Raw genomic sequence first — 20,144 nt, 5'->3', positions numbered from 1 at the left:
CAACTCCTGTAATCAAGAGACATATCACAAAAAACATATAATTTAGAAAGAACCCACTCTACTCACTACTGCAGACTTTCTGGAGGCCACACTTAAAACAATTAACTTATCTGATTCTGTGCTGTGAACTTCACCCAAACAGTTCCTCCAAGATCAGTTGTGAATTTCACTGTTTGTTAATTTTCCCAGATACACTCCGATGTCCAGCGATACATGAATTCAAACAGCAAAGGCAGTAACTGTGCAGGTACACTGTGGTATCAGTTTCTTTCTCTCTCTCTCTCTCTCTCTCTCTCTCTCTCTCTGTCTCTGTCTCTGTCTCTGTCTCTCTCTCTCTCTCTCTCTCTCCTGCACTGACCTCACCATGTGCTTTCTTTGTCTGTTCCTCTCCCCTTTAAAAGTGCTGTTGTTTTGACTTTTTTTTTCCAAAGTTCCAAAACAATGCCACAGCATATAAAACAGTAATTGCTGCTCCTGGAATTCGAAGAAATCACCTCCAACACCTAAACTGCCTCAATAAAGGAGCAGCTGTTACAGCCAGAAATTTTTCCCATCCTCCATCTTGAATTACCCAGAATGCAGGTCTTCTTGAACTTCTTCACTCTTCATGATGTAGGGACACCACAGTGCTATTAAGAAGGCAGTTTCAGGATTTTGACCCAGTGACATTGAAGGCTCATTAATATAGTTCCAAATTAGGATGTTGTACGGGGTTCTAGGTGGAGGTGCTGTTCCCATGCTTCTGCTGCCCTTGTCTTTCTAGTTAGTAGAGATCATGAGTTTTGGAACATGTTGTTGAAGAAACTTGGTGAGGTACTGCAGTGTATTTGTCAATAGTAAAGAGAGTGAATGTTGAAGGTGATGGATAGGGTGCCAGTCAAGTGGCCTGTTTTCTGCTGGATGGTGTTAAGATTCTTCAGGGTAGTGAAGGCAAGTGGAGAGTGTTGAGAGTGTGTTGCTGGAAAGGACAGCAGGTCAGGCAGCATCCAAGGAGCAGGAAAATTGATGTTTTGGGCCAGAGCCCTTCATCGATTTTCTGCTCCTTGGATGCTGCCTGACCTGTGCTTTTCAAGCAACACATTGTCAACTCTGATCTCCAGCATCTGCAGATCTCATTATCTCCAAGTGGACAGTGTTCCTTCACAATCTTTGCTTGTGCACTGTAAATTGTAAACAGACTTTGGGGAGACAGGCAATGAGTTACTCACCACAGAATTCTTGCTTTTTGACCTGCTGTTATAGTCATTGCATTTATATGGTAGCCCACTTCAACTTCTGGTCAATGGTAAATAATCCCCAGTTTGCTAATAGCAGGGTTTCAGTGATGGTAATGCCATTTGATGTTAAGGGACAGTGGTTACATTGTCGGTTATTGGAGATGGTCATTGCCTGACTTGTGGCACAAATGTTACTTGCTACTTATCATCTGAAACCTGGATACTGTCCAACTCTTGCTGGATATGGAAATGGACTGTTTCATTCTCTGAGAAGTCATGATTGTTGCTAAATATTATGTATGGTTGAGTCTGTTAACTCTCATGCCATGTTTTATGATGATTCTAATCCCAAGCAGTATAAGTTACTACTAATTAATCATTCGTGTAAAAATGTCAGACTTAGTGATTGTGAGAGTTTTGCTGTAATTCAAACCCGATGTATTGACAATGTTCTGATGATTACAATTTTCAAATTAAAAATGGAAATTCATAGGAAGTTAAGAGGCCGCTGGAATTTATTTTCTTACTGACTTTTGTTTCATAAAATAGGTGCTGCTATTTCATGACCAAAGCTATGTTATCCACTATGAATACACAATCTCGGTGAACAACTCCATTGAAAGCAGCAACGAAGTGCAAAAACAGCTGGAACCTTTTTACCTGTGGACAAATACTGGCTGGGGGGACTGCAGTGTACACTGTGGAGGAGGTACTGTCAGCAGATAGATTCCATTTGATGTTTGCCATGAACAAATAAAGAGGTTCAGAGGAACTCCCACCCTCCTACTGTGTTCCTATTGCATTGTTAACTTTGCTTCACATATAAAGCAGTCTGCCTTGATCCAACATCTTTACCATAGAAATGTGGTTGCAATTATTTCAAAGGGTTTGGGAAAAGAATAGGAGACTGAGTCAAAGGAGAAGCTATGACTTGACTAAAAAATAATGTTCAACATGGGGAGAGAATTCCAGAAGATGGCATGTGAACAGTTATGGACCATTAGTCTGGTGTGAAAGGAGTCACAGAAGAGCAACACAAGGTTTGGGATGAGGAAGCTACAGGAAGATTTGAAAATGTGGATAAGGATTATAAATATGAGCTATTTGAGAATCTGGAGCTCAGGCCAAGGACAGGATTGATGAGACTTTTGCACAGTAGGGTGGGTAAAGGTAAAGTTGCCATAGTCTTAAAGGAGAAAGTGAGGTCTGCAGATGCTGGAGATCAGAGCTGAAAATGTGTTGCTGGAAAAGCACAGCAGCTGAAGAAGGGCTTACGCCTGAAACGTCGAATTTCCTGTTCCTTGGATGCTGCTTGACCTGCTGCGCTTTTCCAGCAACACATTTTCAGCTGTAGTCTTAAACGACCACACTTTCATTAGGGAGAGATGTCTGATGGTGGTTTAACGTGAGGGTCACCCATCTCAGGCAAGGAGAGAGGTTGAGAAGGAAAATCCTTGACAGTAGCCTCATCCTGTGCAAGAATTGACCTCCTGCTGTTGGCATGACTCTGTATTGCAAACTAGCCATCCACCCAATGCTAACTGACCCCAATGCAGGCAGTAACATTTTGGCTGAGCTGAAGCTTAACAAGGGTGGACAATGGCAGCTGGTGAGTGTAGAGGTGCATGTGCGTACTGCCCATGGAGATTGCCCTCAAACATTGGTGCCAGTGTCCAAAGTACAGCTCCAGAGGAGCAACCATTGAGTTTGAGTCATGAGGTACCTGCTCTGACTTTCATGTTGAGAATTCTATCTGGTGAGTAGGAGAATGCATATGAATGAGATTAAGTAACAATGAAGGTGCTAATAAGCGATAATTTCTGTTGATAGGTCCTTTGCTGCTCAGCAGTGAGAATCTCATACGGAACCATCTTAGAAAATGTGACTTATTGACCCCAACATTGAGAAAGGCCTCACTTGACTTTTGACAATTCTCTCAAATATTTTGCCATGGCCTGTATCACTCAGAGTCTGGCTCTGACCTATATGTCTGTCACTGGAAAAGGGCAGATTTTTGATGAATTAATATAAAAATGTCTTTACATGATAGCAGCTTGCAAAACCAGTTTTGTCAACAAAACAAATTTGAAAAGAGCAAATTTCTCAAAATTGTACTGGTGACAAGAATCTTCATCATTTGGGAGCATGTACCACATCCCATATGTACTTATGTAAGTATGTTAGGCTGTCACTTTAAGAGCTTGATCAAGTAATTTCATTATGACAGTCCAACATACTCACCAACTCCAAGCAGAAATTGAATAAATTCCACTCCTTAAATGTATCAATTATTTATCAATGCTAAAAGGGAGCAATGGATTGAAATTGCTAGCATAAATGAGTCTAGTCAGTGACAGTGGGGAATGGTTAGAAATATTAAATATTTATGACCATTAAAAAGCCCATGTCACCATGCAAGCCAAAGTGATGAATACAATTGTGTTTGTGACATTTGCTCCAAAAATAAAGATGCTGTAATCCAATAAGATTGGGCATTTGGTGCTTTGAGCAGCACAGGAAAAAGTGGAAGATGTTTCTCAAGCAGCTTTCACAACCTCAAGACCTTCCAAAATGCTTTTTGGCCATGAAATACGTTTGGATGTAGTCACTGTTGTGATATGGAACGGTCCAACTACTTGGAGGGTTCTGTGGCAGCGAGGCCAGGTCCATCCTTCGCAACACCAGGGACAAGTAGAACCTCAGTACGTAGTGACACTTGGTGTTTGTGTACCAGGGATCCACGCACAGCTTAATGCAGCCACATATGCCTTTCAACATGAGAAGAACATCAGGCTACAGTAATGTGTAAGTAATTAATAAGTGACTTCAATCTGGAAATGGGATTAGCGTGGATGGACATTTTGGTTGGCATGGACCAGTTTGGGCTGAAGGGCCTTTATCCGTGCTGTTGGACTCTATAACTCTCTGACTCTATGTTGGTTCTCAGCAACACTTAAAAATATTTAATAGAAAAATAGGAATGAAACTTGGCTATCACTCTCTTCAGGCAGTGAAATGAGCCCCACTCCAGCCAGTCATATGCAGAGACTAGAGAACACATAAAAAAATCAAAGTTGGCCTCCTTTTAGCTGCTCTTAACAACATTCTAGTGGGTGGATTTGGTTGCTTCTTTTATTTGGACAGGTGATCTTTCCAGAGCCAACCTTACACCTCCCCCCATCACCTGCAGATGTAGCCAGTGCTGGTATTGTCAGCGATAGTCTGATTTCATTTTCAACCTTAATGGGGTCTGAATATCCTGCTTTAAGTGCCCAAAGTGGGACTTTAACCAACACAATTAAAATTGGTAATTGCAGAGTTGATAATTGGAATATAATTTTGCATATTTAGGGCCTCTTTCTATCACCCAATTACCATAAAACAGAATATTTTGGCTTTTTGTGGAGTGCAGTGAGGTTAGCCAGCGTGGCCTGATATTTCTGGGAATGTCACTATATTCCACTGGGAATATGGTGTCCATTTCATCTTTGGGAAATGAACACTCAAGGCTGTGTACTCAGGTCCAAGAACTTCTAGGCTACTAGACTTAAAGTAATGTGAAATGGCATTGCTACATGGCAATGTACGTTTTGCAATCAGATATGTGAAAGTGTAGTGCATTTTACTCTACATTTCAAATTTATGGCTGCTCTCTTCAGCAGAAACATGTTCTCCCCGGTTATGTTTTGTTTCCATTTTATATTTTTTCCATTTTTTTATACAGAAATATTTTTCTTGAAATGTAGTGATGATTTGCCTAAGGATATATCCCCTGCTCATTTCTCAAGGCCTGCAGTATCCAATTCAATTGCTTACAGGAGCCTGCCCTTTTTAACTTCAATGACTAATGAGCAATATTGCTAAGGAAGAGATTACACAAGGTGGTTCCTCATTATCTTCCTTACGTGTACTTAAAGAAAACTAAAATCTTTTTCAATTCTCTATGCCTAAACAGCTGCTGTCCTTCAGAATTCTAGCTCTTCTGCCATTGCCATCAAATATTCACCAATTCTGCTATTTGCCAAGGCTTTTAACCCTGAACATGAGACAATTACCTGAGCCTTGAGTAATTAACAATAGCAAGGGACAACCACTCCCTGGTCCCAGAAATGATCCTTCAAGCCAAATTTTCCTTTAAATACCACTGATAACAAATACTTTGGAATCAATAATTTGTTGGAGTTTGCTTTGAGGTTGGTCAGAATTTATGAAAGTTTAGATTTAAACCAGATGTGGCTTTTTCATGGCTGCAGTCTCAACGTGTGTACACACCCTGGTCTGTTTGTGTGTGTCCTGTGCAGTATTGCTGATATCCGTACTGTCAGGCTTAATCCTGGAATCTGCAGGTTCCTTAACAACTTGCAAGAAATCATGAGAAGAATATTTGCTGGAGTTAAAAGCAAGGTGATTGAACTAATTGGGTAGCTCTTTCAGTGACCCAGTACAAAAACACAGGCTGAATGCAATTCAGAATTGTTTAGAACTGTGGGCCTTGTATAAAAGAACTTACAAATAGCCAAAAATTTCCAATTAGTTCACTTAATGTATGGTTTGTACTTGCAATTGAGGATGGACTGTTGGAGAATGGAAAAGAGAAGGGAAAAAAATTTAAATAACATTCTGAGCAAAAATGTCTTGGTGTTAGTTACAAATATTTTAATTAATATAAATGACACTTAATGTAAAGACAGATGTGACTGAAATATAAGAGAGCTTCAATGTGCAAAAGCAGCTAGCCATTAAGATATATCAATTAAATATATAAAGCATGACTCCAGTGAGGAGTCCCATGTGGTGTAGACATGCATCAGAAAAACATCTTGTGGGAATCAATAAAAAGATTGATTACAGGCAGTGTGGTTACAGGCAATGTAAATTTTTCATTGTTGTTCTGTGGCCCATAGCAACTGCTAGTGCAGCCAACTGGAGGGCCACAGTTGTGTTGAATATACCAATGTAAGGCTGGGCTTCCTTAACAAATAATCTGAGGCTCAACCCATGGATTAAAATGACACATTTTGGACTACATCTCTTCCTTTGTACCTGACACTAACAAGTAGATTGAAAGGGTGAAACAAATCAATTCACAGGCTTCAAAAGAATTAAACAGTTCTGAAATGATCTTGATCCCTCACACTCAAGTATCTGAACCAACAGCAACTTGCTTTTTGGAGCTTGGCAATGAACAGTGTGGTGACAGATTGACCACTGTCACGTATAACCTATTTGTATTTGCGTCAAAGCATTTGTGCTTTCTTCAGCATATTATATCATAATCTCATCATGGAACATGCTGAAATCCATTTTGGGTCATTCTGCTGTCGGTGCTGACAGTTAGACCTGCCTCAGACACCAAAATCTAATATAATTACATTCGGTTGGACAGTACTGCAACAAACCCAATTCACTGAGCTGCTGCAAGCATTAGTGTAGGCTGTAGAAGCAGTGCCTGAGAACAATCAAATGTTGTTTTAGAGATCAAACTAGAATTAAACAAAAGTTACAGAATAGTATTGTAGCTCAGTAGGATAGTTTTCTGCATTCAGATTGAATTGAATTGAATTTATAGTCATGAGTACTGAGGCACAGTGAAAAGTTTTGTCTTGCGAGCAGAGGAAAGTAACATAGATAAGTAAATAATAGGTAAACAAAAAAAACAAAAACGCACGTACAGGCGAATGTTAAGAGTTTCTGAGTCCATTCAGTATTCTAACAATAGTAGGGCAGAAACTGTTTCAAAACGTGTGTGTGTGTGTGTGTGTTCAGATTTCTGTACCTTCTCCCCAATGGTAGAGGTTGTAGAAAAACATTGCCAAGGTGGGATGGATCTTTGAGAATGCTGGCAGCCTTTCCTTGACAGTGGGCCTGGTAGATGGATTCTATAGATGGGAGGTTGGCTTTTGTGATTGTCTGGGCTGAGTTCACCATTCTATAACCATCTCTGATCTTGATTGGTACAGTTACAATACCAGGTAGTGATACATCCAGACAGAATACTCTCAATGGCGCACCTATAAAAGTTGGCAAGGGTATTCACCATCATGCCAAATTTCCTCAGCTGTCTGAGGAAGAAGAGACATTGGTGGGCCTTTGTAACCAGTGCATCCACATGAAGAGTCCAAGAAAGCGTGTTGTGGCTGACCACTCCCAGGATCTTGACACTCTCCAGTCGTTGCATCTCTGTACTGTTAATGTGTAGGGGGGGCATGAGTAACATCCCGCAAAAGTCAATAATGAGTTCATTGGTTTTATCGGCATTGAGAGCTCGGTTGTTCTCAGTGCACCATTTTTCTCAGGTCTTCCACATCCCCATCTGTAGTCTGTTTCATTGCCATCTGAGGTTCGACCGACTATGGTGGTGTCATCAGCAAACTTGTAAATGGCATTAGTCTGGTTGTTGGCGACACAGTCATGGGTAAAAAGTGAATACAGTAGGGGGCTGAGTACGCACCGCTGGGGAGCTCCAATGTTGAGTATTAGTGAGGATGAAATATTGTTCCCAATCTTCACTGATTGTGGCCCTGTGGGTCAGGGAACGGAGGATCCAGTTGCAAAGAATGGGGTTTAGTCCGAGATCACTAAGTTTATGAATCAGTCTCGAGGGGATAATAGTGTTGAAGACTGGGCCACTGTATCCTTCATTTTTTTTTATCTTTGTACTCTGTTCTTTGTTTTCAGGTGAACGGAAAACAATTGTCCGTTGCACCAAGATTATGAATAAGACATTGGAGGTGGTGAATGACAGCGATTGTCAAAACCTGACCCGTCCAGATCCACAGGTCAGGAAGTGCAATATACATACATGCCAGTCAAGGTAAGAGCCTCCATCATATGCTCACTGCTGCACAACTACTTTGGACATTAATTCTCCCAGTCAAAGGTAACCCCTTGGTGCTTTACAAAGGAAGCTTCAAATAATAGCATGTATGGTCCAAGTGTCACCCCTGCTATCTGATGTTGGCATGAACAGTTGTACATTATTGGATTTGGCAGGTTGACAAACAAGAACATAAATAAACTGTTCACCTATTTTTAATAGTTTTGTTTACAAGAGGAATGTTGGCCAAGCAGATGCCTAGCTCTTTCAGTAATGCCATGGAATCTTTAGTATTCACCTCAATCATCAGAATCACAAGTTTCTCACTACACCTTAAAGATGTCACCATCATCCTCTTGACATTATAATTTAGATTTGATTATATTCTCTACAGTGTGGAAACAGGCCCTTCGGCCCAAGCGGTCCACACCAACCCTCCGAAGGAGTAACTCACCCAGACTCATTTCCCTCTGACCAATGCACCTAACTCTATGGGCAATTTAGCATCACCCATCCACCTAACCTGCATATCTTTGGATTGTGGAAGGATACCAGAGCACCTGGAGGAAACCTGCCAAGACACGGGGAGAACATGCAAACTCCACACAGACAGTCACCCAAGCCTGGAATTGAACCCAGGTCCCCAGTGCTATGAGACTGCAGTACTAACCAGTGAGCCGCCATGCCGCCCTGTGCTGTTACCATAATTTAGTTGTAGTCTCGATTGTGCACCTTAATATTTGTCCTGAAAGCTCAACAGACAGAAGTTAGCTTTGGATACTTCTTTTAAAAGACCATCTTGAGTCTACAATCAGTGATGTAGATGTATGTGTGACATTTAATAAAACAAAAGAGGTGGAAAAGGCACAAGTTGGAAGTAGAGAACCAATGAATGAATCTTATTCTTATTTCAATGCAATTTAGGTGATGATTCTTCAAGATATTTAAAGGACAGGAATAGGAACTTATGAGCAAGAAATGGACAACGCACACACACACCCCGCACCAGGCAGATATACACACACACCCCGCACCAGGCAGATATACACACACACCCCGCACCAGGCAGATATACAGAGATACACACATACCCCGCACCAGGCAGATATACAGACACACACCCTGCACCAGGCAGATATACAGGCACACACACAAATACAGAAGTGCTATGGAGCAGAAGGAAGCCATTCAGCCCATTATATGTTTTGCCAGATCTTAATTGAGCTTAATTCCCGACTGCTAACTTCCTGCTTTTTCTCCATATTTTTCCCATATTATTTCTATCGACATAATCATCTTGAATGTCTGATTTGAACTTGCTTCCATTCAGTTCATTCCAGATCTTAACTATTTGCTGTGTTATCCAGCCAGCTCATGATTTTAAAAACATCCATCAAATCTCTGAGCTTTTTTCTTTTCAAGGACAACAATTCTGACCTTTTTCTATCTATCTTCATAATTTAAGTTACTCATCGCTGGAACCGTTCTTGTAGATCACTTCCTCACTCTCACCAATGCATTCGCATCTTTCCTATTAACTTTTCTATAAATCTTGAAATATTAGAATTTTTAAGCTGGTGGGGAAGTTCTATCATAAAGTAGAAGGTGGGGCAGATTAACTAATAAAATATTTCATGATGCAGCAGTCAGGAAGAAAGATAATGGATTTAGTGAGGAAATAAAGGCTGTGCACAAATGATGTGTGAATTGTTGCAGGATAGAGCATCTGAATGGAACTTGAAGGAATAAAGAAGAAAATTAGACAAGACTGACCCAGCAAAACCAAGGAGAAAAACACAAACAACCTGCCCTACCTTCTTGTTTAATGATCTGAAGCTATTGAACTCAATATCGAGTCCAGATATCCACAGAGTGCTGAGTTGAGTTGCTGTTTTCAAGGATGTGATGAGCTTCACTGGAGTAGTGCCGCATGCTGAGGACAGAAAAGTCAGACTGGGAGTGAAGTGGAGTATTGAAATGATAAGCAACTGAAAGCTCAGGCTCCTGCTTGTGGACTCAGCAGACATGCTCTGCAAAACAGTCCCTGTATGGTCACCTAAGTGCAAAGAAAATCAAATTACAAGTAATATAGAACATAGAACATAGAAGGATACAGCGCAGTACAGGCCCTTCGGCCCTCGATGTTGCGCCGACCGAATCCTACCTAACCTATACTAGCCCAATAACTTCCAAATGCCTATCCAATGCCCGCTTAAATGACCATAAAGAAGGAGAGTTCACCACTGATACGGGCAGGGCATTCCATGAACTCACAACCCGCTGTGTGAAGAATCTACCCCTAACATCTGTCCTATACCTACCACCCCTTAATTTAAAGCTATGCCCCCTAGTAACACCTGACTCCATTAGCTGTAAAAGGTTCTTAGTATCTACCCTATCTAAACCCCTAATCATCTTATACACTTCTATCAGATCTCCCCTAAACCTTCTCTTCTCCAATGAGAACAGCCCCAAGTGCCTCAGCCTTTCCTCATAAGATTTTCCTACCATTCCAGGCAACATCCTGGTAAACCTCCTCTGCACTCGTTCTAAAGCTTCCACATCCTTCCTATAGTATGGCGACCAAAACTGCACACAATACTCCAGATGAGGCCGCACCAGAGTCTTATACAACTGCAACATGACCTCAGGACTCCGGAACTCAATTCCTCTGCCAATAAAGCCCAGTACTCCATATGCCTTCCTCACAGCACTATTTACCTGGGTGGCAACTTTCAGAGATCTGTGTACATGGACACCAAGATCCCTCTGCTCATCCACACTACCAAGTAGCCTACCATTAGCCCAGTAATCCATCATCTTGTTATTCCTACCAAAGTGAACGACTTCGCACTTAGCTACATTGAATTCCATTTGCCACATTTCCGCCCAGCTCTGCAACTTATCTATATCCCGCTGTAACCTACCACTTCCTTCCTCACTATCCACAACTCCACCGACTTTTGTGTCATCCGCAAACTTGCTTACCCAGCTTTCAAGTCCTTCCTCTAGATCATTTATAAAGATAACAAAAAGCAATGGTCCCAAAACAGATCCTTGTGGTACACCGCTAGTAACTGCGCTCCAAGATGAACATAATCCATCAACTACTACCCTCTGTCTCCTTCCAGCCAGCCAATTCCTAATCCAAACCTCTAATGTATCCTCAATGCCATACCTCCGAAGTTTTAGCATTAGCCTACCATGGGGAACCTTATCGAACGCCTTACTAAAATCCATATACACAACATCTACTGCTTTACCCTCATCCACTTCCTTGGTCACCTTCTCAAAGAACTCAATAAGGTTTGTGAGGCACGACCTGCCCTTCACAAAACCATGCTGGCTATCCCTGATCACGTTATTCCTACCCAGATGTTCATAAATCTTATCCCTTACCATTCTCTCTAAGACTTTGCCCACCACTGAAGTCAGACTCACTGGCCTATAGTTACTCGGGCTATCCCTACTCCCTTTCTTGAACAATGGGACCACATTCGCTATCCTCCAGTCCTCTGGTACTATTCCCGTTGACAACGACGACATAAAAATCCAGGCCAATGGCTCTGCTATCTCCTCCCTAGCTTCCCATAGGATCCTGGGGTAAATGCCATCAGGCCCAGGAGACTTATCTATATTCATCCTTTCCAATATTCCCAAAACCTCTTCCCTGCATATTTCCAGGGCATCCATTCTAATTAATTGTGATTCCATATTCACATCAGCAACAGTGTCCTGTTCCTGAGTGAATACTGATGAAAAGTACTGATTTAATGTCTCTCCAATCTCCTCCGCCTCCACACACAACTTCCCACTACTATCCTTGACTGGACCGATACCTACCCTAGTCATCCTTTTATTCTTGACATACCTATAGAAAGCCTTTGGGTTTTCCCTAATCCTACCAGCTAAAGACTTTTCATGTCCCCTTCTCGCTTCTCTTAGCTCCCTCTTTAGCTCCTTCCTGGCTACCTTATAACTCTCAATCGCCCCAACTGAACCTTCACGCCTCATCTTTACATATGCCGCCTTCTTCCCTTTCACAAGGGACTCCAATTCCTTACTAAACCACGGCTGCCTCACAAGGCCCTTTACACCATGCCTGACTGGTACATACCTATCGAGGACACGCAGTAGCTGCTCCTTGAACAATCCCCACATCTCATTAGTGTTCTTCTCTTGAAGCCTGTTTTTCCAATCCACACATCCTAAGTCATGCCTCACTGCATCATAATTTCCCTGCCCCCAGCTATAGCTCTTGCCCTGCGGCACACGATTATCCCTCTCCATCACTAAAGTAAAAGTCACCGAGTTGTGGTCACTGTCCCCGAAGTGCTCACCTACCTCCAAGTCTAACACCTGGCCTGGTTCATTACCTAGAACCAAATCCAATATAGCCTCCCCTCTTGTTGGCCTGTCGACATATTGTGTCAGGAAACCCTCCTGCACACATTGTACAAACACCGACCCATCTAATGAACTCGAGCTATAGCTCTCCCAGTCAATATCTGGGAAGTTAAAGTCCCCCATAACAACCACCCTGCTACCTTCACTCTTTTCCTGAATCATCCTCGCAATATTATCCTCTACTTCTCTAGGACTATTAGGAGGCCTGTAGAAAACACCTAACAGGGTGACCTCACCTTTCCTATTTCTAACCTCAGCCCAAACTACCTCAGATGGCAAGTCCTCTTCCATCGTCCATTCCACTGCTGTGATACTGTCTTTGACAAGTAATGCCACGCCTCCCCCTTTTTTACCCCCATGTCTGATCCTACTAAAACATTTGAACCCTGGAACGTGCAACAGCCATTCTTGTCCCTGTTCTACCCACGTCTCTGTAATGGCCACAACATCGAAGTCCCAGGTACCAACCCACGCTGCAAGTTCACCTACCTTATTCCTTATACTTCTGGCATTGAAGTATACACACTTCAATCCACCTTTCTGGTTACAGGCACCCTCCTTAGAGATCGCTGCATTATTCCTAACCTCCCTACACTCAAGGTCCTGTACCCTAAAGCTACAGTCCTGGTTCCCATGCCCCCGCGGAGTTAGTATATGTACAGTATATTATTTCTACAAAGTAAAAGAAAATTTCCACTCTACATGAAAGCAGTAGTTAATGCCTGGGAAAGGAAGTTGGTGAAAGAACTGGTTTGAATCACAATTGCTTTCATGGTAAAGTACAGTAGGAAGAGAAAGGATATACTGTATAGGGTGACTAAGGAGTGGACTTGGTTATCATGGAGAATGCTGAAAGATTAGGACAGAATCAGGTGTGTTACATAGTTGTATCACAATGAAGTTAGCAAAACATTATCACCACCTGTACCACCAAGTTTCAAAGTGCTTCCTGTGCACATTGCCCATTCCTGACCACCCACTGGATGGGCAGCCTGATTAGATTGAAAACGTCTCCTCACATTCCCAAGTACCCAGACCTTGTGGTCACATTCCCACTCTAGGCTATCTCTCTCACTATGGACCTTCTTGCCCTGCAGGCACAACATACAGAATGCCGTTGGCCTCAAATTAAGTGCTGCCAAGGAGAAATCTCTTCAGTTTGGTTGTGCACCAGTGTGTAGATTCATATCTTTACCAATTGCTGTGTGAAAGTACCTGAATGACTTGGACACTCAAGAGCTTTATGCTAGGTCTCCCACCAGAAATGCAGCATTCAAACGTGAATCATCATTTGGATTTCTGTGTATGTTTCTGACAAGCGGCACACTTTTGCTGCATGTAGCAGTTTCTGAACCTCTTCCTGTTCTGAATTCATGATCTGCCACAGTCCCCATTATACTCACAATGGAGTTGTCTCCAGCAATGGCATCTTGTTCACTGTGGGGAGGTTCCACTAATGGCTCAAATGAAATGTGTCATTAATGTCTCTGATCCTCCTCAGCCTCATCTAGGATTACCCAGAATAAGGTAGGTGAACTTGCAGCATGGGTGAGTACCTGGGACTTGGATGTTGTGGCCAGTTCAAAGACATGGATAGAGCAGAGACAGGAATAGTTGTTGCAAGTTCTGGGATTTAGATGTTTCAGTAAGAACAGAGAAGGTGGTAAAAGAGGGGAGGTGAGGCATTGTTAGTCAAGGACAGGTGGCAGAAAGGACTCATCTTCTGAGGTTGTATGGGCTCAGGTTAGAAACAGGAAAGGAGAGGTCACCCTGTTGGGAGTTTTCTATAGGCCTCTGAAAAATTTCAGAGATGTAGAGGAAAGGAACGCAAATATGATTCTGAATAGGAGCGAAAGTAACAGGGTAGTTGTCATGGGGGCTTTAACTTTCCAAATATTGACTAGAAACGCTATAGTTTGAGTACTTTAGATGGGTCCATTTTTGTCCAATGTATGCAGGAGGGTTTCCTGACACAGTATGTAGACAGGCCAACAAGGGGCAAACCCACATTGGATTTGGTACTGGGTAATCTACCAGGCCAGGTGTTAGATTTGGAGGTACATGAGCACTTTGGTGATAGTGACCACAATTCAGTTATGTTTACTTTCGTGATGGAAAGGGAGAGGTATATACCGCAGGGCAAGAGTTATAGCTGGGGAAAGGAAATTATTATGCAATTAGGCAAGATTTAGGATGCATAGGATGGGAACCTGCAGGGGATGGGCACAATAGAAATGTAGAGCTTGTTCAAGAAACAGCTAATGTGTGTCCTTGGTAAGTATGTATCTGCCAGGCAGGGACGAAATGGCCAAGCGAGGGAGCCGTGGTTTACTAAAGAAGTTGAATCTCTCGTCAAGAGGAAGAAGGAGGCTTACGTAAAGATGTGACACCTCAGTTGAGGCACTTGAGTGCTACAAGTTAGCCAGGAAGGATCTAAAGAGAGAGCTAAGAAGAGGCAGGAGGAGACATGAGAAGTTTTTGGCAGGTGGGATCAAGGAAAATCCTAAAGCTTTCTATAGGTATATCAGGAATAAAAGAATGATTCAAGTAAGATTAGGGCCAATCAAATGTAGTAGTGGGAAGTTGTGCATGGAATCCAAGGAGATAGATGAGGCGCTAAATGAATATTTTTCCTCAGTATTCACACAGGAAAAAGACAATGTTGTCAAGTAGAATACTGAGATACAGGCTATTAGACTAGGTGGAATTAAGGTTCATTAAGAGGAGGCATTAGCAATTCTGAAAAGCATGAAAATAGATGAGTCCCCTGGGTCGGATGGGATTTATCTAAGGATTCTCTGGGAAGCCAGGCAGGAGATCGCAGAGCCCTTGCCTTTGATCCTTATGTCATCATTGTCTACAGGCGTAGTGCCAGAAGCCTGGAGGATAGCAAATATTGTCCCCTTGTTCAAGAAGGGGAGTAGAGACAACCCTGGTTATTATAGACCAGTGAGCCTTACTTCAGTTGTAGGTAAAGTGTTGGAAAAGGTTCTAAGAGGATTTATAATCATCCAGAGAGGAATAATTTGATTAGGGATAGTCAACACAGTTTGTGAAGGGTAGGTTGTGCCTCACAAACCATATTGAGTTATTTGAGAAGGTGACCAAACAGGTGGATGAGGGTAAAGCGATTGATGTGGTGCATATGGATTTCAGTAAGGTGTTTGATAAAGTTCCACACGGGAGGCTATTGCAGAAAATATGGAGGCATGGGATTAAGTGTGATTTAGCAGTTTGGATCAGAAATTGGCTAGTTGAATGAAGTTAGAGGGTGGTAGTTGATAGGAAATCTTCAGCCTGGAGTTCAGTTACTAGTGGTGTATCACAAGGATCTGCTTTGGGGCCAGTGCTGTTTGTGATTTTTATAAATAAAAGGGCATAAAAGGATGGGTTAGTAAATTTGCAGATGACACTAAGGTTGGTCGAGTTGTGGACAGTGCCAAAGGATGTTGACATAGGGAAGGACATAGATGAGTTGCAGAGCTGGGCTGAGAGGTGGCAAATGGAGTTTAATGTGGAAAAGTTTGAGGTGATTCACTTTGGAAAGAGTAACAGGAATGCAGAGTATTGGGCTAATGGTAAGATTCTTGGTAGTGTAGGTGAGCAGAGAGATCTCAGTGTCCATGTGCATAGATCCCTGAAAGTTGCCACCCAGGTTGATAGGGTTGTTAAGAAGGCATAAGATGGCGTTAGCTTTTACTGGTAGAGGGATTGAGTTTCTGAGCCAGAAGGTCATGCTGCAGCTGTAAAAAAAACTCTGCACTTGGTGTATTGCGTACAGTTCTGGTTGCTGCACTATAGAAAGGATGTGGAAGCACTGGAAAGGATGTAGAGGAGATTTACCAGGGTATTGTCTGGTATATGGAAGGAAGGTCTTGTGTGAAAATGCTGAGGGAATTGAGGCTGTTTTCTTTAGAGAGAAGAAGGTTGAGAGATGACTTAATAGAGGCATACAAAATGATCAGAGGATTAGATAGAGTGGACAGTGAGAGCCTTTTTCCTTGGATGGTGATGGCTAGCAAGAGGGGACATAGCTTTAAACTGAGGGGTGATAAGTATAGAACAGATTTCAGAGGTAGGTTCTTGACTCAGAGAATAGTAAGGGCATGGAATGCACTGCCTGCAACAGTGGTAGACTCACCAACTTTAAGCTGAAAATGTGTTGCTGGAAAAGCGCAGCAGGTCAGGCAGCATCCAAGGAACAGGAAATTCGACGTTTCGGGCATAAGCCCTTCTTCAGGAATCAACTTTAAGGGCATTTAAATGGTTATTGGATAAACATATAGATGATAATGGAATAGTGTAGGTTAGATGGGCTTCAGATTGGTTTCACAGGTTGACGCAACATCGAGTGCCAAAGGACCTGTACTGCGCTCTAATGTTCTATGTTCTGTGTTCTGTGTTCAACCAGGCTGTGTACATCCTGGTCACTGTAATGGAGTGGAATCCCTCCAGCTTCTTCCCCACTTTGACGTATTTAGCCATGATAAGTAAAAATAAGAAAAGGCTATAAAGCATTGATTGGTCTTATATGGTTAGTACATGTTGCCTTACATGTGCCGATCATTGTCAAGCTCAGTGTTTAATGGTATGGGCAGAAACAGTGGTCCAGAGATCCTCACAACCCAGGAACAGATAAAAAATCCAGAAAGGTTTGGAGTTTTCACATGTATTTATACAAAAGTGTTCCTGGGAGATTAAAAGGAGTAGAGTTTATAAGGGATCTAAACGTAACATATCTAGATACAAATATGGCTTTGATCCATAATTTATATTTTAAAATTTTAAAAATGTACAATACATGACCAGGATCACATATATAAGAGACAATTAAACTTACCAGATTCCTAATGGCAGTTGCTATGTACTAGCAACACAGTCCCCTAAAGCTACTCAGTAAACATGTGCAGATTAATATGACTTCAGATGACTCAGTTTCAGAAATATCACTCTGAATTAAAGTATTTAAATGACACGTTCATTTAATATTTTCGGTGGATTAGTGCTAATAGTTTGACACTCAAATTTCTTGAAGGTCACGGTTTTTCAGCCTGTGGCAGGATGACCTAACTTTGAACTTAAAATTGACGTTGGGCACTTTTTCCATTTCTAGTCCTCTCTTTAGATAAGATTCCCTACAGTATGGAAACGTGCCCTTTGGCCCAGCAAATCCACACCGACACTCCGAAGAGTAACCCATCAAGACTCATTCCCCTACCCTATACTTACCCCTGACTAATGTACCTAACACTATGGGCAATTGAGTATGGCCAATTCACCTAACCTGCGCACCATTGGATTGTGGGAGGAAACCGGAGACCCAGAGGAAACTAACGCAGACACGGGGAGAATGTGCAAACTCCACACAGACAGTTGCCCGAGGTGGAATACCAGAAATAAGTAAAAGCATCTGGAGTTTTATCCAGAATTCTAACCATGTTAGAAATGAGATTGTAGTAAATTAAGGCAATGAAGCCTGCTGCCTGGTTTTCATCCTGACGTCAGATTTTGTCTCCCGTTTCAAATAGAACATCATCTCTGACCTCTCTTTCCTGTCCAGTGCATTATGGTGTGTCAGTTAGGGAAAGGTGGGGTATAACAGTGCCCTCTGTCTCTGTCTGATTGTTATGACATGAAGCTGATGATCTCCAACTATATTTGAGGAAAGATATTAACTCAGACAACGTAGAATCTGTGTGGGTAGAATTGAGAAATGCCAGTGGCAAAAATCATTAGTGGCGTCACAAAACTGCAGTGGTGATGTTGGGAATGGCATTAAACAGAAAATCAGAGATGCTTGAAGTAATTATGGGTGACTTTAATCTGCATGTATTTTGGATAAAATCAAGTTATTCACAATACCATAGAGGAGGAATTCCTAGAGTGTACATGGGATAGTTTTCTCGACCAATACATAGAGAACAGGTCATCTTAGACTGGATGTCTTGCACTGGGAAAGGAATAATTAGTAACGTAGTTGTAAGAGATCCCTTGGCGATGAGTGACTATTATATGATAGAATTGTTCATCAAAATGGAGAATGAGCTAATTTATTCTGAGACTAGGGACCTGAATATTAATAAGGGAAACAATGATGGCCTTTATAATTAGAATCACTACCATGTGGAAACAGGCCCTTCGGCCCAACAAGTCCTCACCGACCCATTCCCCTACCCTCTAGACGCCCCTGATGAATGCACCTAACCTACACAACCCTGAACACTCCGGGCAATTTAGCATGGCCAATTCACTGATGCTGCACATCTTTGGACTGTGGGAGAAAACCGGAGCACCCAGAGGAAACCCACGCAGTCAGAGGGAGAACGTGCAAACTCCACACAGACTGGGACTAAACCCGGGTCTCTGGTGCTGTGAGGCAGCTGCACTAACCACTGAGCCACCCTATGGTATGAAGTGTGAGTTGGCTATGATGAATTAGGAAATACTACTGAAAGGAAATGGTGACCAAACCATGGCTTATGAGATAAGTTAGAGAAAGTATTAGATGCAAAAAACAAAGTAAATTGGCAAGGAAAAGCCTGAGGATTGGGAGCAGTTTTGATCAACAAAGGAGGACCAAGCGATTAATTAAAAAAGGAAGAGTTTGAGTATAAGCTTGCAGAGAACATAAACACTGACTGTAAAAGTTTCTTCAGATATGTAAATCGAAAAAGTTTGATGAGAACTAGTGTGGGTGTGTTGCAGAAACAGGGACTTTATAATTGGGACCAAAGAAATGGCTGATGAACTAAATTCACACTTTGCTTCTGCCTTCACAATGGAGAGCACAAATAATGTCCCACAAATTGGTTAGATGGGCTTCAGAATGGTTCCACAGGTTGGTGCAACATCGAGGGCCAAAGGGCCTGTACTGTGCTGTAATGTTCTGTGTTCTAAATGATGGAGAACATAGGGTTTAGTGAGAGGGAGGAATAAAGCCTGGTAAATCCCCAGGGCCTGATAATCTACATCCCAGAGAACTGAAATGGTGATTGGAGGGTACCTATTATAAGGAGAAAGTGAGGACTGTAGATGCTGGAGATCAGAGCTGAAAGTGTGTTGCAGGAAAAGCGCAGCAGGTCAGGCAGCATCCAAGGAGCAGGAGAATCGATGTTTCGGGCATGAGCCCTTCTTCAGGAATGAGGAGAGTGTGCCAAGCAGGCTAAGATAAAAGGTAGGGATGAGGGACTTGGGGGGGGGGGGGGGGGCGCTGGAAATGCGATAGGTGGAAGGAGGTTAAGGTGAGGGTGATAGGCCGGAGTGGGGGTGGGGGCGGAGAGGTCAGGAGGAAGATTGCAGGTTAGGAGGGCGGTGCTGAGTTCGAGGGTTGGGACTGAGACAAGGTGGGGGGAGGGGAAATGAGGAAACTGGAGAAATCTGAGTTCATCCCTTGTGGTTGGAGGGTTCCTAGGCGGAGGATGAGGTGCTCTTCCTCCAACCGTTGTGATGCTATCCACTGTTCATCCACTTTACCAACACCTTCCACCCCGACCTCAAATTTACCTGGACCGTCTCAGACTCCTCCCTCCCCTTCCTAGACCTCTCCATTTCTATCTCGGGCGACCGAATCAACACGGACATTTACTATAAATCGACCGACCCTCACAACTACCTAGACTACACCTCCCACCCCTGTAAAAACGCCATCCCATATTCCCAATTCCTTCGTCTCCGCCGCATCTGCTCCCAAGAGGATCAGTTCC

At 42.6% G+C, this 20,144-nt stretch overlaps 1 protein-coding gene across 2 annotated transcripts in view; it reads left to right on the top strand.

Annotated features, from left to right (window-relative positions):
- The window catches only part of adamts17 (ADAM metallopeptidase with thrombospondin type 1 motif, 17), a 692,427-nt gene that overhangs the window by 569,909 nt on the left and 102,374 nt on the right, over positions 1-20,144 (top strand). For both annotated transcript variants that reach the window (XM_060853375.1, XM_060853373.1), the window contains 2 exons: positions 1,767-1,926; positions 7,896-8,031. In XM_060853375.1, coding sequence (XP_060709358.1) covers positions 1,767-1,926; positions 7,896-8,031 — 296 coding nt within the window. The remainder of the gene's footprint in view (positions 1-1,766; positions 1,927-7,895; positions 8,032-20,144) is intronic.

Source organism: Hemiscyllium ocellatum, chromosome 39 (assembly GCF_020745735.1).
Source record: "Hemiscyllium ocellatum isolate sHemOce1 chromosome 39, sHemOce1.pat.X.cur, whole genome shotgun sequence".
Classification (NCBI taxonomy): Eukaryota; Metazoa; Chordata; class Chondrichthyes; order Orectolobiformes; family Hemiscylliidae; genus Hemiscyllium; species Hemiscyllium ocellatum.
This window is presented reverse-complemented; position numbering and strand designations above follow the sequence as displayed.